General features: G+C 37.1%; 2 protein-coding genes across 2 annotated transcripts; both read left to right on the top strand.

Moving 5' to 3' along the window:
* The first annotated feature begins 5,430 nt into the window (after window positions 1-5,430).
* On the top strand, window positions 5,431-13,036 carry hyal2a (hyaluronidase 2a). The gene is made up of 4 exons (XM_038273002.1): window positions 5,431-5,642; window positions 6,483-7,448; window positions 7,840-7,929; window positions 10,879-13,036. Exons 2-4 carry the CDS (start codon window positions 6,519-6,521, stop codon window positions 11,269-11,271), a joined length of 1,413 nt encoding a protein of 470 aa, XP_038128930.1. The 5' UTR covers window positions 5,431-5,642; window positions 6,483-6,518; the 3' UTR covers window positions 11,272-13,036.
* Window positions 13,037-13,851: 815 nt separating this feature from the next.
* On the top strand, window positions 13,852-18,067 carry hyal1 (hyaluronidase 1). The gene is given in 5 exon segments (XM_038272936.1): window positions 13,852-13,910; window positions 13,912-13,952; window positions 14,783-15,687; window positions 15,766-15,855; window positions 16,342-18,067. Coding segments are annotated over 5 exon segments (1,401 nt in total). The 5' UTR covers window positions 13,852-13,866; the 3' UTR covers window positions 16,663-18,067.
* The last annotated feature ends 4,316 nt before the right edge of the window (window positions 18,068-22,383 follow it).

The raw sequence follows: 22,383 nt of genomic DNA, 5'->3' as shown, positions 1-22,383 counted from the left end.
AATAACTTCAAATTATAGCCTTTTCTTTTTGTTTTTTAATGATATGGGATGCCTATACAATAAAAGGGTTGCCAAAGAGTGTGGAGGGGACTCTCCTATGGTTTTTGCATCAGTTGCTCCCTGGGTTAGCCCCTATTTCTGTACCCAAACCACTCCCAACCCCCTTGCAACACATTTCAGTATGGATGCAGCTGTCCTACTGCCCTGTTAACCATACTGAAATAAGAAACATCATATGGAAATCTAAGATCCTCTTTGTTTCTAGTTGTTTCAACTGCTTGTTGTGTTCCAAATTAGTCACATCACAGAACCCCAATAGGGTGACTTTGAGCATCATTTAAGGAAATACAAAACTGAATGTAATACTCATAAAATGCATGTTATGATTTATTTGTTAAGTATTTATACAGCATTGAGAGACATACAACAATATTTAAATACATTTAGCCTGTTTACATTCTTTTATATTCACTCAATTAGAATATTATTGAAGTGAATCTATTTCAGTAACTCAATTAACTAAGTGCAACACATCATATAGATAAAACCCCTACAAACTGTTGTCATTAAGCCTTTTTGTTTGATAAAGAACTTTTAATTTGCTATCTAAAAAGGGTTTTAAGCTGACAAACTGGCCTCATTAAAACTTATCTATTTATTGAATAGGACTGTAGATGGCTTTGAGGTGGTCTCGCAAATTATTAAATGCTTACAAAAGCAGTGAGGAAACTTAACCAATGATTATTTAAGAGCAGCAGTTATGAGATGTTAATAAAGTTTTTATTTTTTTAACAGCCTCTAACCAGTTTTTAATCTTTAATTGTTTGTGGTGAGAATAAAGGCTTTGATTATTTGTATTCAATTAGAAGGAAGCAGTGTGAATTGTGTTAATGCATGTTTCCAAGCGTGCAGTCAAAGAGGGACTATATTTTTCACATTGCATCAATCATCTGGTTTCCCTTAGAAAGAAAACTTTGAACCGTCTCTGCTTCTTGAGATGACATGTGTTATAAATTGGCGCTATATAAATATATAAACTGTAAATAAACTGTTTAATTTAACTTGTTTACTGTAAAATATTACCTGTATGACCATGGTAAAACACCTATTTATTGCTCTGTGTTTAAATTCAATTCAATTCAGTTTATTTATATAGCGCCAATTCACAACACATGTCATTTCAAGGCACTTTACAGTTCATTAGATCATACAGTCAAATTGATTCAAAGTTTCTATCTAAGGAAACCCAGTTGATTGCATCGATTGTTGACTCAAAGGCAATCCCTCACACTAAGCATGCTTGTTGCGACAGTGGAGAGGAAAAACTCCTTTTTAACAGGAAGAAACCTCCAGCAGAACCAGGCTCAGTGTGAGCGGCCATCTGCAGAGGCCGACTGTAGTTCAAGGAGACAGAAGCAGAGATACAAAAAGCAGCTGTAAAAGGCGGCCCCATCCAGGAAACACACAGCCAGGCAGACAAGCTCCGAGCCAGCTCCCATGTCAGAAGATGAAGAGAGCACATCCAGCCAGTCACGGTCATAGAAACAGGACTCCACTGAAAAACATGCAGATCTCCAACATCTATAAACAAAGGTGTTGATGGCAGCGATGTGATCTCTTTTTTTCATTAGAACTCTGGCTGCAGCATTTTGGATCAGCTGAAGGCTTTTAGCTACAGTTTGTGGACTTCCTGATAGTAACGAATTACAATAGCCCAACCTTGAAGTAACAAATGCATGGACTAGTTTCTCAGCATCACCTCTGGAGAGGATTCTAATTTTTGCAATATTGCGCAGATGAAAGAAGCAAATTCTGGAAAACTATTTGATAAGGGATTTAAATGACAGGTCCTGATCAAAAATATCACCACGTTTTTTTTTACTTAATCTGAAATCAGTTTAATCCTATCCAAATGAAGTGACTGACTCTGGTCCAAAACTTGGTGTTATTTTTGTTCAGCACATTTTGAGCACAAATTAAAACAGTTACACACATTTTGTAACACAGGTGGTACGATTGTAAAAGGTTGGATACATTGGGGGTCCTAGACGGAGGCCAGAGGTGGACATGACTCTTGTGCTGAAAACATACACTGCAAAAAAATTGAAATATATATACATTTATTTTTAAATAAATGTATTTTCCCATGATTTCAGCAGGTAAGTTAGGTAATTTGCCATCTGAATAAGATGATTTATGTTTAAAATAAGAAAAAAAACTTAAGTACACATTGTTTATCTAATTAATATTGATTATCTTATTTTTAACAGTTAATATACTAATTCCTTTGGCAAATCATCATCATTATTTATTGAAACTAATTATTATTAGTTCAAACCAAGTACAATTACCCTTTTTTAAAAGAACGTTTTCTTTATTTTTTTTAATAATTTTTTTGGAATGTGATACTATGACCTGCACTTAAAGAAGAGCAGGCACGTGCAGAGGGGGGGGCTAAGGGGGCTTGAGCACCTGCCCCTTTTGCTCCATGATCCCAATGTGCCCTTTTGGTCCCTTTTTTATTTATTTATTTTTTTTATTTATTTTAATTTTTTTTATTTGACACATGTACTGAAATTATTATTATTATATTTTTTTTTTGGCAAGAAAAACAATACAATAAGCCCTCCGGTCACATTGTTACCTTTGACCTTTTGCCGGTGACGACGCACTTGCCTCTCGCACAGTCAGATAAGGCGGCTAACTGCGGAGCTAAAGGTAGCGAATATTCCACATTACACTGTGGCCGCTGCTCATTTGGCCCTAAGCAAGATCAACCATGATCGGACGGATGGCTATGTCTTCAGTCTGCTCCGCCTCTCCAATATCCACCTGAATAGAGATGTAAGTGAAACCATGAGCCCCATGGATGATGCAGTATTGTTTGATCTAAAACACTGTTTACTCTGTGCTTTTAGTCTTTTACATTGAAAATTATGTTTTTTAATTCACAAAAAAATGTTCTGTAATGATTATAGAACAGTTTTTTTGTGAATTAAAAAACATAATTTTTGGTGAAAATACTGGAGTAGGCTTCCTACTTGTCAGACAATGGAAAACTTTGAACGTTGTATAATTTCTCTACTTTTGCAAAGAGTAGCGGTTTAAACGGAGGAAAGTATAGGACGCGGCGCGCCTTTCTCTGAAGAACTACTGAGCGGGAGGAGACAGCCAGGTGAGGAAAAGCTGTTCTTATCTATCGATTCAGTATTTTTATCATACAGACATTAGGCTGTTGTTCTTGTGCTATGAGCTAGCTGCTAGCTAATGACTTTGCTAGCAAAGCAAGATAACTAAAAAGCTTCCCTGTGTCGTTAATGATAATAGGACATTCTTCAGTATTACTTATGCAATAGGGGCACATCACCCGTCAAAAACCTATCATCTCCATAATGGATATATGTCTGATTTTCTAATTTCCTTTGCTGCATGATGTACATTTCATTTATTCTAGCGTTAGGTAAATGTATCTTAAAGGAGAACTCATCCAGAACTACCATGATAGATATGATAGATATAATGTATGAAGCTGGTGAAAACAAAACTACGCAGCTTATGCAAGGAGGATCGGTTGTCAGACCTTCTTTTGTTGGCAATCAAGAAGGATGTGCCAATCATTCACAGTGAGGTTATTAACATTTTTAAAGACATGGCTAACAGAAAACTGCTGCTGTGAACAAAAGAGAACAAAAATAGCAAAAATGCTTAAAAGTTGGAAATTTGTTTTTAAACAGTTAAATCACCATGACGGAAAATAATTTTTGGATCATAATCTTGGATTTAGTTTGGGGGGAAAAGAAAGGCAAGAGACTCAAATAAATAAGACATTGACCTTCACTCAACACAGAAAAGATGAGACAATGAGGAAAAAAAGAAAAGAGAAACTGACAAGAAAAAACGAAGAGGAAAGATTGAAGAAAATGTATATAGGTACTTACAAAATACACTAAGACACAAACAGAGTAGGCTTTTCTCATGGTGACATGCATTAATAAAATGTTTGTTTTGTTCTTTTTTTTCTGCAGTTCTAGTTAAAGTTTGATGCAGCAGCTCTGCTTTTCTGAATGGACCGTCTCCATCTCCACTGTCAGTACAGCAAACCAGGCAGACATTCTTTTTTATAGATTACAGTACACTAAAAGGTTGCATTGTGCCCTTGTATGCATTTTTAACAGTTTAATTCTGTAAAGACAAAATATGTCTGGTGGTCCAGCTCTGACCTTGGCTTGATTGATTGGCTAAATTGCAGGTTTGAATATTGTAATACTTTCCTATAACAAAACAGACCTGCAGAAAGAAATTACTATTAAAATATTTTACATATGCATAGTTCTATGTTCTATGTAGAGATTTCCCTTGGCTTTGATTGTATGTCGCACAATTTTGTAATTTATCATTGTTCATTAAACTCTGAAAGCTATGTGACTTTGTTAATATTCTGTCCTAAAATGTGATAAGATGTGCCCTTTTTTTTTGAGCACCTGCCCCTTCAGTGGTCTCTGCACGGCCCTGAAGAAGAGACCGTAACAGATTTTTCCCTTTAAAATGTCGCCTTCAATTCTAATTCTAATATTGAAATCAGAATTCTAAGATTGGAGTCAGAAGTCTGAGAAAAAAGTCAGAATTCTGAGATTAAAGCCAGAATTCTAAGATTTAAGTCACAGGTCTGAGAAAAAAAGAAAGAATTCTAAGAAAAAAAATCTGAATTCTAAGATTAAAGTCAGAATTCTGATAAAAAAAAGTCAGAATTCTGACTTTTTTTCCATATTAAACTGAAATAATATTGAAAAATGAGTAAAAAATCACTTTTTTTTATTTTTTCAGTGGCCCTAGTAGTTAAGAAATATAGACAGCTCAGATTTGTCGTTTTTACATTATTAAATGAACGTTTCTACCTTAATAAACTAAGTAGATTGTAACAATTTACAGTTTGTCAGAACACAACATTATTATTCATGGCTAACCCATTTGTTTAGAAGTATCTAAATCGTTCAGTTTAAGCGTTAAAACTCAGGAGTCAACTGTTCCCATGTGCACTGATGGATATAATGTTTCTGAAATGTCATTAGTGAATTTATTTTAGGACATGGCAAGCTGTCCTGGCGCGGATCTTGGTGGTTAGTGTATCTGTTTCAGCGCTCCTGCTGGACAACTTGTCGGACTGAAACATTGCGGACTAAACAGGGATATCATGACTGTTTTTTAGAATAAAACACAAGGCTAATAATAAAACGACCAGATTGAGGTCCTTGCTCCGACTCATCAGAGAGAGGAGCTGCAACATGAAGTAACCCTGTTGTAATGAAGTCGTTAATGGCGCTTGCTGAGTTATTAGGATGTCCGGAGAGGCACCCCCCTTTCCCGACCAGAATGGAACATCCTGGAAATGGGTTGATCTGTTCTGACTGAAGAAGGAGTTTGAAATGACAACATCGCGGGGGGTAAGTTCACTTCAGCCCCGCTGTAGTGGCCGTGGGAGGACAGGGGGAGCTGAACTAACATGATACAGCACTGGTTCTACTTTATAAGTTTCTTTTTTTTTTCTCCAGTGCTAGCAAAATTGTTATTTTTTGTTGAGACGCTAAAACGTGTTTGAAGTTTCTGTGTTTTTATGGGAATGATTCCCCAGTTTTCTGTTAAAGGTAGGTTCATCCATCTGCATGCAAACTAGTCCTTTACTGGCTGTTGTTGAAGTTCACACTGTTCTAAAAATCAAATATATATATATATATATATATATATATATATATATATATATATATATATATATATATATATATATATATATATATATATATATATATATATATATATATATATATATATATATATATATGTGTGTGTGTGTGTGTGTGTGTGTGTGTGTGTGTGTGCGTTAAAGGCAATAGATTTGCAAAGTATTTTTTTGTATGAGTGGAAGATATGTGGATGTTTTTTGTTTTCTCAAGTTTGCTTTTCTAACCTTTTTTCTACACACTAAAGAACTGCAAAAGCACACAGTCTGAATATGTTCCCATTCAGTAAAAAAAGTTTTACTTTCACAAGTTTGGATGTTATTGTACACTAAATTTGGTACGATTCCTATTTTCATATTTAAATATAATGTACTAGTAATTAACTTGTCCTTTAAAGTGCTTTTTATTAAAATGTGAATCTTTCAGTCCGAACACTATATGCAGATACATTTTTACTGAAGGACTTCCCCTTTGTGCCCTATATAACAGTTTTGCCCCTTAAACCTATTTCTAAACAAGTGGGTAATTACATGTAATTTAAAGAATTATGTTCTTTCTCTGGAAAAAAAAAAGGTTAGTTTTCCCATTTTTAAATAAATACATAATCTGAAAACTCCCTTTTATTTTACTCTGTTAGCTCTGTTAGATATAAAACAGTATGTGATGCTGTGTTGCAAACAATGTATGTAGAGAAATGGCCTCCACTTCAGGAATTTCTAACCCTAAATTCTCCTTTCTAAATTCTAGAGGGACACTCTGTTCTGTCGAGACACATCTAAAGACATGTTGTACTGGGCTTTCTGTGACTGGAGAGTACCACTCCTGATGGTTCTGCTGTGGGATGGTCTTTGTGCTTTGGGAGTGAAGCCCACGAAATGGCCCCTGTTCTCCCAAAAGCCCCTACTCCTCGCCTGGAATGTCCCAACGCAGGAATGTGGCCCCTGGCACAGCGTATCTTTCCAGCTGGACCAGTTCCAGATCGTTGCCACCCCAAATGAGGCCTTTGTCAGGCAGAACTTGACCATATTCTATCAGGACCGCCTGGGCTTGTACCCCTACTTTGAGGGAGGTGAAAGACCAGTGCGTGGGGGGCTGCCGCAGGTTGTCTCTCTCTCTCAGCACCTCAATGAAATGCAGAAAGGTGTTAATAACTACATACCAAACCAAGAGGCTGTAGGTTTAGCAGTTATTGACTGGGAAGAGTGGCGGCCTCTCTGGATACGAAACTGGGGAGCCAAAAATATCTATCGCGAGCATTCTCGTGACCTGGTGCGCCAGAAGAACCCAACATGGTCTGAGGAGCAGGTGGGAAAAGTGGCCCAGCAGGAATTTGAGATGTCTGCCAAGAAGTTCATGCTTGAGACGCTCAGGCACGCTAAACACCTGAGACCCAACCAGCTGTGGGGGTTTTACCTGTTCCCAGACTGCTACAACCACGACTACCTACGCTCTCTGGACAGCTACACGGGCCGCTGCCCCGATGTGGAAGTGACCCGCAACGATCATCTGAGGTGGCTGTGGTCTGAGAGCACGGCCCTCTTTCCCTCCGTATACATGGGAACAGTGCTGCGTTCCTCTTCCTCAGGACGGCAGTTTGTGCGGAACCGAGTGAAGGAAGGGATGCGTTTAGCTTCATCCGGCGATGGGCTGGCACGTCCTGTCTTTGTGTACACCCGGCCCACCTACATCAACTCCCTGGAACAGCTGACAGAGGTGACACTGCCCCCTTTTAACCTCTCTTGCTGACAAGTTTGATTTAAGATGTAGAAACTTTTTGTATCCTCTTTTATAGTGTCCTGTAAGTGAAACTTAACACTAGGCACTTTTTTCATCCCTTAAAACAAAAAGTATTTCAATCACAGATCCTACTCATGCTAAGTGGCACTACATCAGTTCAGCTTTCCTTATCGGCAGCCACAGTCCTTTCCTGTTTTGGTAGCAGTCACACATCAGCTGCCAGGAAGGGTGTTAGTTACGATGAAAACCTGCCTCATTACCCATAAAAATAGAAAGAGGATGAATAAAATCTTATATGACAGTTTTATTTTTATTTTGAAACAGTTTTGTTGATTTGTGCATTTTAAGAGCTGGATCCTCTTTTCAGTTTGACCTTGTGTCCACCATTGGGGAGAGTGTTGCTCTGGGAGCAGCAGGGATTATCCTGTGGGGAGATGCAACATATACAACCAACAAGGTAATAATCCGCTCACTCAATACCTCCAACCTCACATGTGAGTCGCTTTTTAAGGAGTTTTATTTTTCAGATCAACTCAAAGCAGAATTCAACGATGAAGTGGATGAAATACATAAAATGTTTTTCTTTTTTGAAATGCTTTGCTATTTCATTAATTTATGGGCTTTCATTTTCAAGTCTTGCCATAATTATGAAGTAGATTTCAGTCCAGGCCGTACTATAAATAAAATATTTAGAACTATATCTCTATAAAGTGTCAGCCATGTTCCCTGGGTGCCTTTAACAACACTTTATTTATGGTATTGGGGTATTGGAGTAAAGGGGACAGATCCATATCACAGTTGTTTTATTTTTATTACATCCGCTTTTTCATGAAGTTTGTGTGTTTGTTGGTTTGTTTGTCTGTCTGTATCAAGATAACTTGAAAAGTTATCAACGGATTTTAATGACATTTTTACCAAATGTAAATCTCAGTCAAAGGGACAATCCATCACATCATAATTTGGATGCAGGAATTTCCTAAAGGATTCTTTAACATTACTTGGTGGAACAAATAATGCAACAGCCCATTGCTCCCCAAGGGGATGGGTTAAATTTTGGCTGCTTTTTGGAGGTCTGCGCTCTCAGGGTGCTTTTCTAGTTTAAAGATAGTTTTAAAATGATCTACAATGTCCCTTTTATTTTATGGTTATTTTGCTTTGGTTTATCACATTAACCTTATTGAATATATTCAAGTTTAGAGCCGTAATATTACAAAAAGTGAGAAAGTTGAGTATTTATTAAAAATTTTGCCCAACACTGTTTTCTTTGTGAGATTTGATAATGATCCTGTGACTGTTTCTCACATGTGAAGTAATTTGAAACTCAGGGCTCCAGGTCAATAGAATACCAACAAATATACTGAAGTAAGAGTAGCACTAACTTTTGTTCATCCAGTAAAAATTGAAAGTAATCATCAAATGAAAAGTAAACAGTTCCTCATCAAATGGCTCCTCAAGTACTGAGTAATTGTTCATAAAATCTTTTTTTTTTTTTTTTCAAATGATTTAAGAGAGATTCATATGCAAATTCTGGTGTTCCAAAGTATAATATGGAATGATTACCACATGACACATTCAAACAAAAGAAACACTTTTCCAAATCAAATGTTTCAACATAAAAATTAATACCAGCAGGTAAAGCATATTATTGTCAGCAAAGGCTAAATTACTTCCAGTGACAATAATCATCTCCAGATAACCAAACTTACTCTGGTGTGGGTAGAGTAACATTTTACTCAACTAAGAGTAGCTGTACTCTCCCAAGAATATTAAACATAAAAGAGTGCAGTAAAGTAAAACTACTCCTAATAGTACATATTATTCTAAAAGTTGCTCAAGTAAATACTAGAAGTCTAAGACATCTGCTCTGCAGATACAGAGAAGAAAGTTGTCTGAAGGAACCTTAAAGTTTTAGTGATGGCTGCAAAAGGTGGAAACAGGAAACTTATTTCAAAGGGAGGAAATCATAGACCTATAGAATTATGAAGAAGTGATTACCTGTGCCACTTTTCCTTATTTTGCTGTGTTATGGATGGTTTTGGGGCTGCTTTTAGTTAGAGGGTGTGTAGACATCAGTCTGGGACAACTTGCAGTTATGTGGGCTATAAAAACCTTGTGCAAAGTTCAGATCTCTATCTCCTCCCTCATGTCTGCTGTTTGCACATCTGTGCTCACCCAGCAGAACAGAGGGCTTGAATGTAAAACCCATCAACTGAGGGGCTTCTTCCAAGATTGTGCACGGGCAACATTTGGCACAGACATACTTTTTGTGCTTTGGATTACAAGCTGTGACACAGCAAGTAGAAATGTTTGATTTACTGATCTGTTCTGGGAAAGAAATTTAAATACCTAACAAAATGTTTTCCCTGATCTCTGATAACCATATACAGAAAAACTCAAAGTCTCCATTGCTTGTAGTTTTAAGGGAAACGAATACAGGGTGAACATTTATTGTGCAATATTAATTGAAGATTGTCTCATTATTTCTTATGTTTGATTTCTACATGCCTACAGCGTGGCCATTTTCTTTATGTGATAGTTGCACCACAAGGGAGAAACATTTTGATACCATGGCATGCAATCAGATAAAACATGCATCTAGTATAATATTACATGCACTAATTGTGCATGTAATATTATACTAGAGCAATACTAATAATAATGTAATAACCATAAGACCTGCACTGGTCTTGTTATGGAAAGTAAATGTAAATTTTTTAGTGCCTTAGCTCCAATAGACAGAGGTTCGAGCATAATTTGGGGGGCTTAGGAAGACGATATCACATACAAAGTTTATATATATATATATATATATATATATATATATATATATATATATATATATATATATATATATATATATATATATATATATATATATATATATATATATATATATATATATATATATATATCCGTTGTGTGTATTTTGGCTGTGAGTTTGTTGATAGGTTTAAAATTAAAGATTCACACTTCACTAATCTAGATGTCTATCTAGAGCTTTTTCCCCCTTTAAAAATACACCAAAACAAAAAATAAGAGTTTTTTTCCTGATATTATTCATTAATACTTTATAGAAATGAACATTAAATTCAAAAGACAAAAACACTAAGCATTGAGTAATAAGTTGAGCTTTTGTTATTGACCAAATACTTATTTTCCACCTTGATTTGCATACAAGTTATTTAAAAGTCCTACAATGGGATTTTTCTGGATTTTTTATTGTCTCATATCCCTCATATATGTTTTCTTTAGATTTTTGTCATTTTATTTTCTTATGCTCCAGAACTTTATTGCTTTTTAATATCTCTGTTATGATAACCTAATAGCGAGTAAAGAAATGATGATTGATAGTTATGATTTAAAATGTCCCTGCCTATTAAATGTAAATAGTTTTCTCTCTCTTTAGACCACCTGCTCTGACCTGAACAAGTACCTCCAGGGCACGCTGAGTCCATACCTCCTCAATGTCTCCACAGCAGCAGAGCTCTGCAGCCAAACCCTGTGTGGTTCCCACGGCCGCTGTCTGCGCAAACACCCTGACAGTGATGTTTACCTTCACCTCAACCCCGTCACACACAGAATCGAGAGACAAAATGGCAAATATTCGGTCATCGGTGAGCTGGGAGATACAGATAAAGTACTTTTTGAAAAAGACTTTCAGTGCCAGTGCTACAGGGGCTTTAAGGGGGAGGCTTGTAATCACAGCGACCCTCTGCACCAGAGAGGGTCGGCGCCGAAAACCAGAACACCATTGTTGCTGTGTGTAATGTTTCTTATAGCCTTTGTGCTCCTGTGTTAATGCCAAACACATATTTGCAAATACACTTCCTATTTATTTCATTTAATTTTCACATTCTGCTGTGCCAAAAACAGGAGGCTATTTTATTAGTATTTTTTTGTGACAACATAAAATAGTTTTTCACTGACTGTTTACGGAGATCTTCCCCTGCCACAGCCTCCAACACGCTTTTTCTCCCACCATCTCTTTGAATTTACAACTTTCCAATAAACTTAAATACTTACTTACCCTGGTGAACAAAATCATCCCCACAGCATGATGCTGCCAGTGCCATGTTTTACCATAGCGGGGATGTTTTTCTAGAGTCCCAGTTGGAGTGTCCTCTTCCACATGTTTGTTGTGTCACTTGTAAGGATTAAAAAAACCACAAACAAGACTTATGATAATATATTTTTTGCCACTCTTCCATGAAGACCAGATTAGTTCCAAGCATTATTAATAGTTTCCTACCAACATATTCTCTTATTTAAGATGTAAATCTATTTTTCAGAATGATGGCTTCAACAGAGAAGCAAGCCACCACACTTTCCTGTAGATTTGCAGTACTTTTTACCTTTAAAAATTATTTGAATACTGCTGGGAGAGATCTTGGATATTTTTTCTAATCACACAGTTGCTTTAAAATTTACCACATCTATATCGCTGACCAATCTGCTTTTTCTTGGTGTTCGTTATGATATTTTGTCACTGTTGTTCTCCACCAAACCTGTGAGCGCTGTATACAGAGATTAAATTACACCCTGCTGACTTCTGAAAGTAGTTAGTTGCAGTTTTAACGGGGATTGATCACATACTATGACTATAAAAAACAAAACAAAAAAAAACCCCATAAAAGTATCTTTAAATATAACAATCCTGATGATGTATACTTTGTCTTTTTTACAGCCCAAAAAAGTTTGTACAATCAGCAGACATAAACATTGTAGGAGGGCATCTGTCCACAGCTTAAATTACCAAATTAAAACTTGAACAATGACAGATATTGAAAAACATTAGTGAAATATCAACGCTCTCACTTTAGTGAACACCAATGTTCTTATTGTCATCCCAGGACTGCGGTTGTCTTCTCCTTGGCATGCAGTATTTTTTTTTCCACTTTTTTCTACATTTGATCTTAAATTCTTCCTATTTCGTCTCACGCCTCTGGCTGGTGTTGCTGGCTTGTTCTGCTTCATTACATTAGACAAAGTGCAATAACAAATGCAGACAAAACAAAATGTAAAACAGAAATACAAAAATAAGCCAACCTGGCGCTATAATTTACTCTGAAAACCTTTGCATGACACCACAGAGAGCTACTAGAGATATGTCAAATAGTACATAGCAAATGCCCCTTTAAGGGGAAACCAAGTGAAACGCACACAATGCAAATGTATGCCACATCTTCCATAAATACTGAAAAGAAAAATTGGAAGATGTTAAGATTAGTACATGCGGTCACCAAGAGGGATTAGTATTTTTTTTTGCTGCAAAACCTTCCTGACAGAAAGTCTAACTAGTATAAACAATGGGACTGAAAAGAGATTTCTGTTTATAAATTATGAGTGTTTTTTTAAACGGCAGAGGGCTCGCTGGAAATTAAACTGTTTACATTATGCTCTCTGCTTCCACCTTGGTTACTGTTTCCCAAGGTGTCAGATTTTTCATTTCCCTCGGAGATCTGAGGCTTCTGTTTTAAATGTGTTGAATGAAGTGAAGAACCAAAGTTGTTACTGGGTGGCCAGTGTGGAAATAAAGCACTTAAATCAACTTGGAGCACAACGTACCAGAAGTGCTAGATTTTTTTAATTATTTTTCCCAATGTGACCACTCTCTGGTGTCTGTTTTTCATGCAGGCAATGGAGTAATACTATTTATTTGAATGTATTTTTTAGTGATTTCTAGTTCTAAATCATGACTACTAATGCCTTTTTATACTAGAGATAGTGTATGTGTGTTTTCTTGACCTCCAAAGCCCAGTACATGAACTTCATTTGTGGTTAATAATGGAAAATAATTTAGCTTATACACCTGTCAGAATACACGCTGTTTTCTTCCGAATTGTCTTTGTAAATAAAGTGTTTTTCTTAAGCCTGTGTAGTTTCTTATATAAATCACTGGAAGCGTCAATGTTAGGTCTGATTTTTGTAATAATTAAAGTTAGAAATTTGCTAATAAAAGTGAAGTGTCTATAGGTTGTCTTTGTGACTTGTTCATCAGGAAAGTCCGTGCCTATTCCCAGACATGCAGCAGCCTCTTACTCCGTCCTTTTGTAATTACAGGGTGCTGGTAGCCAAAAGTTATTTATACTACTTTAATGAGCTGAGCAAAGCTTACATATGAATTTGGATGTGTAGGAGTTCATTATGGCTTTCTTGATTGTCTCCTCAGACCCTGTGACCTCCCCAGGTTGCTTCAATAAACAGTTTTTAGTTATGTTTATGTGTTTATATTAGAAGCTGTAGCAGAAACCGGATGGCTTGATTGGTTTTTTTTCTTGCCTGTGACTTTAAAAGGCCGCTTTTACAGGATTTGCATGTCTCTTCTCATTTGTTGGTAGAAATCTTGTGCTTTTGTCGGATTGGTTCCAGTTTTCTTCTTTCACTTCCCCTTTCCATGCTGTTTCCCTCCCTGTCCCAGCCGGTCATGAGACCTATGGTGAGCAAACCACAAATTAGAACCTCTTGAAGGTTGTTCACTGGGTAAGTTTTTTTCCAATACAAATACAAGTCAGCTATAGATTTTCTGCTAAACATGCTTATTTCACTGTGTATGAAATCATCCATTGTTTTAAATCAGTTTACAAGTCTTACCAAGTTTTTTTTGCAATTCAGTGTATGTGTAAACTCTTGCCTTACCTCTTACACCTGAACATGCTTACACATGCTTTAAATCAGAGTAACAATGGGGCTTTTTGCTGCTTTCCTGATTTCTCATTTCTTGCCTAACCCAACTTATGTTTTTAGACAACACTCAAGATCTTCCTTGAAATTAGTTTGGGAGTTTGACTAGGAAACGTTGGTGTTTCCATAAGGATTAATTTATCTATCTATCAGGACACAATTCTATGCTATAGAGGCTTGTTTTTGCAGCTTCTTTCTGGTTTCTCTTCCAGAATTCTCTTATAATGAGTTCTACCCATCCATCATCTTTTTACAGCTGTCCTGTTTTTTTAAGGAACAACTACGACAATGATAATGCCATCATCATGTTACATCATGCTGTTACAGTGTTCAGTGTTTTCACCTGAGTTGCGGATCTCTGCAGCTCCTCCAGACCTACCATGGGACTCTTGGCTGCTCCTTTGATAAATGCAAATTTTTTTTTTTTGCCTAATTTTATACTATTGGATACCATTATGGCAGTTCTTTTCTGTTAAATATCTACAAGTTTTACTGCAAATTCACCGCTTATTGTATGTATGCTTGAACATAAACTGCGTCATTCTAAAGCAGGAGTGCAGCAGCATTAATTTGACATTTTGTTTTTGATGATTTAGCAAATTTCTTGCAATTTTTGTTCCCCTTTTTAGCCATGAGTTCCTCTCACCCGGAGGTGCTGCTCGTCTTTGGTCTCCTCAGTCTAACTTCAGGGCTGCAGGTTGCCTCTCCTTTTACACAGGTGCCATTTCTCACTGTGTGGAATGCCCCCACTGAGAACTGCCTCTCCAAGTATGGAGTGGATCTCGACTTGGGGATGTTTAGCATTGTCCAGAACCAGAATCAAACCTTCTTGGGTGAAAACATCACTATCTTTTACACTGACAAGCTTGGGTTGTACCCAAGGTACTCTGCCCAGGGCCAGGCCATCAACGGTGGGGTTCCACAGAACAGCAGCTTAGAGACACACCTCAGAGTCAGCACTGAAGATATAGACCATTACATCCCTAAAAGAGACTTCCAAGGCCTGGCTGTGGTGGACTGGGAGAGCTGGCGCCCTGTGTGGGAGAGAAACTGGGACAGTAAAAAGGTGTACAAGGAGGGCTCCATTGCACTGGTGAGGTCCAGGCATCCAGATTGGACTCCTGCTCAGGTGGAGGCAGCAGCACGTGTCGAGTTTGAGCAATTTGGAAGGCAATTCATGGAGGAAACCCAGAAACTGGGACAAAAAATGAGGCCAAATGGTTTGTGGGGATTTTATGGATTTCCCAACTGCTACAACCATTACAATAAGAGCGAAAACTACACAGGGAAGTGTCCAGATTTGGAGATAAAAAGGAACGATGAGTTATTCTGGCTGTGGAACGCCTCCACGGCTCTTTACCCTGACATCTACTTGAGCGTCGAAATGCGAGGCCTCGGTGAGGAAGTTCTTCTCTATGTTCATCACCGCATTTTGGAGGCCCTGAGAGCGGCGGATTACGTGACCCCTTCCCAACTACCCATCTTTCCCTATGCCCGCATTGTCTACACCTACTCCTTGGAGTTTCTTTCCAAGGTTAGTGACGGGTTAATACCCTCAAACATTTCTTCTTTATCTAAAAAATTAAAAAAATTAAATGTTTTCATCCCTTAGGAGCATCTAATCTACACTGTTGGAGAGAGTACCGCTTTAGGAGCTGCAGGGGTGGTGCTTTGGGGGGACCATACTTTTGATAAATCTAAGGTAAGATGGCTGTTATAACTCTATAGAGAGCTGAAGTAATTCAACCTTACTTTAGATAGACGTAGGGATCAAATTCAGGTCAGTTATTGTTTTTTTTTTTTTATGGATATAAAGGCACCTGTTAAGAATGCATGATATTAGAGAATCCTGGTGTAATGCTGTCAGTGTTGACTTGAAGACAAGTGGAGGTTAATAACACCAGATTCTGGAAGAGAACCCTCCTTAGGCTGTAAAACAAACAAAAAAAAAGGTATTAAAACACCTAAACATACAGTCAGAACTAAAACTTTGGACCCTGAGTGTTCCATATGACTTGGGTTACTCCCTCATAATTACTCTCATAAAAATTTGGTTTATTTTGTTTATCACATGCCACCTCACCTTCTTTATATTAATTGTTTTATCTGGTCAGTTGATGCCACAAGACACATGTAACTAAATACACTGAGGATTTTTTTTAAATTGTGTGCTGTTTGTGTTGTATAGGCTACCTGTGAAGCAGTCAAATTCTATATTGATGAGACTTTAGGTCCCTACCTGGTCAACGTGACATCAGCCGCTGCTCTCTGCAGTCAGGTTTTATGCTCCTCTAGGGGAAGATGTCAGAGGGCAGACCCAAAGTCAAAGGCCTACCTCCACCTCGACTCCACGTCATGGAAGATCCTGTCCAAGAAGAAACCAGCTGGAGGGACAAACTACAGTGTTTTAGGGCAGATGGATGCCCAAAGTTTAGAGCAAATGAAGTCTCAGTTTCTGTGCAGGTGTTATCCTGGGTGGGGTGGGAAGGACTGCTCTAAACAAATTTAAGGATTCAAATGGTTTTAGGTGATACAAGATGGGAAGTGTAAACCAGGGTCTTTCTATTTTAACTGCTGGTACTCCAGCTTCTTCTCAGAAGCCCAAGATGGAGGTTTAAGAAGTGGAAACGACTGCTTGTGTGATAGACTTGAAGGTCCTAAAAAGGGTCCAAAAGGTTGATCTTCCCAATTTCAAATTGCTAAAATATAGTTTAAATCATGATTTATTTTTATATAAGTGTTGGGGGAATTATCTTTTTTTAATAGTGGTGGTTATTATGTTTGTTTTTCTAAATATACCTTTTGTGACATTGTTTACTTATAAAATAATAATTTCCTTTTGCAGACTGCACACATCTTATCATTTTGGCGGCCAGAATGTATTAAAACCTTTTATCCATATCCTGAATGAAAATCTTATCATATTAAAATATTTGATTTTGTGTTTTTTTGTTTATCTTTCATCCTAATATAATATTGCAAGCAACATTTGCTCCTTTGTAGTTGTTTCCATAGATGTTGTTTTTATATGCGAATTAAATGCTGAAAAAAATAGCCTAAAGTCAGCCATGTTTCTGATATAATATACTTAATAATGGGGTTATTCAATCATTTTATCTGGCTCCCTCCCTTCATCAATATTATTTAAACTTTTTCTATATTTCAATTGGTGATTTAAGCAAGTGTAAGAATGCCCTTGACTTCTGTAAACTTACACTCATCTGCTTTAATTGAAGAGGATGCAGTCATATCTGTCCCATTTTGAATAGTGGCTGAGAAGGAGTTGTCATGTGGCCTTATATTTATTACCCTGGGGAAACAGGACATCATGCAGTATTATGAGTTTGGTTACACGTCATATTAAATAAAGTAAAACCTAAAACATTTTAGAGAAGTCACTAACTGAGGCGCAATTAGTTTAAAAACAACTATATTTTCTTATTTTCAGTCTCTTATGAGGATTTAGTCTAAATGAAATTAGCTGTATCTTTTTAAATAAGTCATAAGCATTTTAAGCAATAAGAGGTTGATTCATCTACAGGCTTTTTGTGGCTATTTTAACTGTGGAATGACATTGATTATAGTGTTTTTTTCTTTTTCCAAAGTATCACCCAACATGAACCAAATTACTTAGTCTGAACTGCAGTAGTTAGAAATATGAGCTTACCAGAAGGAACTGAAAATACATGTATGTTGGTATTAATCAGCTGCTCTTTTATGTTTTTTGTTGTGATTCTGTATTTTTTCAGGTAAAACTTGAAATGTTTTTACTACATTCTAAATGGTGTTTGTTGATGGCCAGCAGGCTGTGCTGTGGGACAACTAACCAAAGACAAACATCAAGGTCATGGCTTGGGGAACTCTTAAATCCCAAAAACTGTCTGGTCATTTTCAATAAAAACATTTTGGATGCAGTTCTTTGCAGCATTTTAACATTTTATAATAAATTAAACTGATCGAGTGAACCTCAGGGGAAGGAGGTGACCTTGATTGATTTAGGATTGGCATGTACAATGTTTTCTTATCTGATAGGCAGCACTGGTGCAAACTGATGTCACTGATAGTGATTTTTTCCCTCCTGTGTCCCTAGAGGATTAAACGACTGGAAGAACAGACTCCCACAGGCCTCCCGTTCTCTGCCTCCGGCTTTATTTGGCGAATTGTTGCAAAATGAGGAAGAGGTGTTTCGTAAGCAGAAGCAGCACATTTGTAGCTTTTGCTTTTCTTTTTTCTTTTTTTTTTTTTTAGAGGGCCTTTAGTGCTGTTGTGCTGCAACTGTCTGAACAAGACAAATTGCCGTACCTGTTTCTTTTATTTCAAGGACGAATGTTTACCTGGAGCTGTTTGATGAGAGCAGGAAAATACAAAATGGCACTCAAACAAATAGGTGTTCCAGGCTGGGTCTCAGTCACTTTATGATTATTGTAGTTCTTCATCCTGGTACCCTAAAATGAGCTTCCTCTTCCTAGATAGATGACATTACAGTGTAGCCTTTATAAAACACTGATTTTAGAGAGCTTGCTTTGCTAAATTTGTTTGTCAACAACATAAAAAGCTTAAGTTGTTTTTATAGATTTAAAACTAAGACCATGCAACTTAACAATTTACAATTTCAGCAAGATTTACCTGTTGAAAGCCACAATTCTGATAGGTTATCAGGCATTTCCAAATTACCTCCACATTCCCATTGAAACCATTTTTGATCTGTTTATCTGCTCTGAGCTGCTCTCCGTCTTTCTCCAGCCTCTGCCAGGTCTGGCAGGCCTCTTTTATTTTCCTATCCCCTCCATCTCTGCATTCCTTCATTTTGGCGTCTCGCTCTGTCACCCCCTTCCATGGTCACGTCCTCTCTTTTCTACGCTTGCTCAGTCTGCAGATCGTCCCGCTTGCTCTGGGTTTAATCACAGTTTCGTCACGCTCCGTCTCAGTGTCCTTCAGAGGACTCCTGCTCTCTGATCGGGGCTCTTAAAGATCATGCGCTCATACTTGTTTACATAATTTATGTTTGTAGAAATCATCAAAGCCCCCTGGTAATGCACTGATCAGGCTGTTAAAGGCTGGCTATTTTGCTTGAAATGGTCAATGTGCCTGTTAAAATGACTTATTTAAGGTCTGGGTTATTTTTATTTGGAAGTAAAGAAAGAGGCATTCATGCTGCGTGTTCACCTGGTTTTCCATTGGCACTGGGTAGTGTCTGTCCTTGAATTAATGCATATGTACCTATTCATGTCTGATTGAATTTGTCAGGCATAATTCAAACTGTAACCAAAGATCATAAGATCATGACTGAAAGAAAGAACCTTCAGATACAAGCAGATGAAATAAGCTGCCTGTTGCTTTCTGGATGTTTATAGGAAGCCTCCCTAATAGTGTATTTGAACTGAATGGGATACCAACTTTTTTTCCAGCACATTCATGTGTTGTTTATTGCTTGATATTTCGCCAGCATTCACATGGCTGGTGATAACGCTTCATTCCCTCCGTTTTTTACTTCACAGCATCATCAGATAGAGGGAGCGTCTATCTGCTGTTTGCCAGTTTAAACTAAGCATGGGGAACCTGGATTTTACCAAGCAAGTCCAGCTGCTTTATTCATTATGGAAAAAAAACGAACAGCGGCGCTGGTGTTGGGTTCCCTGTGTCCACCAAAACCTCCAGTGATGCTCCCAGTTAAGATAGTCTGGGAGCCAGTCTGGTAAGACAGGATGACCTCTGGAGCTCAGGGAGGACATCATAAATGTAGTGCAAGCGCTGGAATGAGACAGCCCTCAGGTGGGCAGAAGAGGCATGTGACAGGGACCATACCTAGAGCTAATGGGGGATTATGAATGATTTAACAGTCCTTTTAGGGCTGATTAAAATAGGGATAACATGTTAATTGTTTGCTCTCATCATGTCATTTGTGTTCAAGCGACCAACAGGGAGAAACACCAGGCAGACCCAGAACTCGCCGTTGGGATTATGCATCCTTTTGGTCCCAAACACTTTGGGATCCTTCGGAATGAGATGAAAAGTTTTTAAGGTTAGGGAGATGTAAGGGTTTATCTTCCAGATCTGTTACCTTTCCGCTCTCGAATAATTGCAAAAGTAAAAGAATGTTATAGTTACAAAAAGTTGTGGTTAAAAAGTTTTAGTTATCAAGCTGGAAGTGTGGACCTTAGACACAATGTTGGAAACCAAACAAGCAAAATCAGTACTGTACCTCTTCTGATGTCTTTCCAACCACCTGTCATCAGAGGTGGGTAGTAATTAGCTACATTTACTCAATTACATTTATTTGAGTAACAATAAAAAAAAAAAAATTCTTTTAGGAGTAGTTTTACTCTGCCGTACTTACTTACTTTTACTTAAGTATTATTCTTGTAAAGAATACTGCTACTTGAGTAAAATCTCTGACTACTTTGTTCTGTGAGTAATTTGAACTATTCCAAAATCAGGTAAACATACACTAAACAGTAGATATTAACAGTGGAAGTTGTTGCCTTGTCCTAAGGTATATACAGCTCTCATTGTAAGGATTGGTTTTATGTTGGAATATTTATAAAAGTATTTATTCTGCACGAATCTGTTCTTTTATATTCATGATATTATTTATATTTTTTAGGCATTTGAGTCTCTAAAATGCCAGAACTTGCACATAAAATCTGTTTTCTAGCATCATTTATAAACACAAAATCTGATGCTTAGGTATTCAGTACTATAGTAGCCTTTTTACCAAATACTTTAAAAAAATTTTACTTGAGTGAGTTGTTGGATGACTAGTTTTTACTTTTACTTGAGTGTCTTAGGATAGTCACTTGGCTGGTGGGTAAAGACAGATGTTGAACATCAGCTCAGTGTCATAAAAGGTCTCTTAAAAATATAATTTCTCAACAAGATTTTTCCTTGTAAATAAAGTCGAATAAAGATGAAAAAAATCCTCTCTGAGATGACAGCCACTGATCTTTCACTAAACTCTTCCTTCAAACCTTAACTCGTAGGTTACACCAAACATTGCTCTTTTTTGAGCCTGCTCCATTCCACTCAGCCTATATTGCTTCTGTTCTTCTAGCCCAGTAACGCTTTCTTGGAACCTTCTCAACGGATGATCCAAGGCGAAAATGTCATGTGAACAGCCTGTTATTTTCTGACTGACCATGGGCATGTTTAGTCATATGATTATCTTTCCTTTGAGACTGTCTACAGACATAAACAGAACAACAACAAAACTTAAATATGCGCTTCTTTCATATATTTAGCTAGTGTTTTTACTCTTCCAATTATCTTTCAACATCAGCCTAAATGGAGTCATATTAGAATAAACAAAAACTTCTTCAGCAATTTCCAGATGGAAAAGGAAGCGAGGAGTATCTGTTTTAAGTCGGCAACTTCAGCACAAATTCCTATCATGCTAATATTCTGGAGTTCAAAAAAATAACCTTTTATGTGGAAGATTCTGTTGAACATTAATTTTTGAAGTACAGTTGCTTTGGATGTACATCTGGTTTGAATAGTTCATGTGATTTCATGAATTTCACAGTCCCGCTCTGATCTCACTGGATGTGTTTTCATGTGGACTTTTAAAAAGATTTCTTACATTCAAGTATCAACCTGGATGTTTTAGATATTTTATCTATTGTTTATGTAGATAAGTTATTTCTGGTAGAATTACTTAAAGTAAAAGGGTTTTCTCAGTTTCCAGTAGTTACTCATACTTTTATTTCCCAACCTATTGCTAGTTAGAACACTCCTATATTGTTATAGAAGGTTTAAAAACACCCAAAGTAATCTAAATTTGATCTCGTAAAGTTTTTTTTTATGGGAATAGCCTTGGACTTTTTTTTAGCATCTCATCATCTGTGTAGTAAAACATGAGGGTGCATCAGAGACACTGAATATGAAGCTGAAAATGTATTTGTTTGGAGGTCACAGCATGTTGTTTATTAAAGGATAGATGTTTTTTTTTTTTCCATTCTTTTTTTTCGCAATCACAGCCATACCAAAGCTACCAGGCTTGGGTGGAAACGGATGATCTCACAGTAATCTTTGTAATAACCCTTCAGCTAAAGGAAGGTGAAAGGTGAAAGATGATGGATACTATTAATAAGGGTTAAACCGTACAGGTGGTTGTTATTTCTGTTGCATATTTGCCTCCTGATCAGAGATGGCTGACAGACTGTCACTTGAGGAGAAAATGTTTATCACAATCCCACAAAACCCAGTTAGAGCTAAAAAAGCCTCTTAATTTAAG

Source organism: Cyprinodon tularosa, unplaced genomic scaffold, assembly GCF_016077235.1.
Source record: "Cyprinodon tularosa strain WSP-4 unplaced genomic scaffold, ASM1607723v1 ctg85, whole genome shotgun sequence".
In the NCBI taxonomy this organism is placed as follows: Eukaryota; Metazoa; Chordata; class Actinopteri; order Cyprinodontiformes; family Cyprinodontidae; genus Cyprinodon; species Cyprinodon tularosa.
This window is presented reverse-complemented; position numbering and strand designations above follow the sequence as displayed.

Coding starts and splice junctions, on each gene's coding strand:
- hyal2a (XM_038273002.1), top strand. CDS start 6,519: ATGTTGTACTGGGCTTTCTGTGACTGGAGAGTACCACTCCTGATGGTT. Junction 7,449..7,839: donor CCCTGGAACAGCTGACAGAG/GTGACACTGCCC, acceptor TCCTCTTTTCAG/TTTGACCTTGTGTCCACCAT. Junction 7,930..10,878: donor CAACATATACAACCAACAAG/GTAATAATCCGC, acceptor CTCTCTCTTTAG/ACCACCTGCTCTGACCTGAA.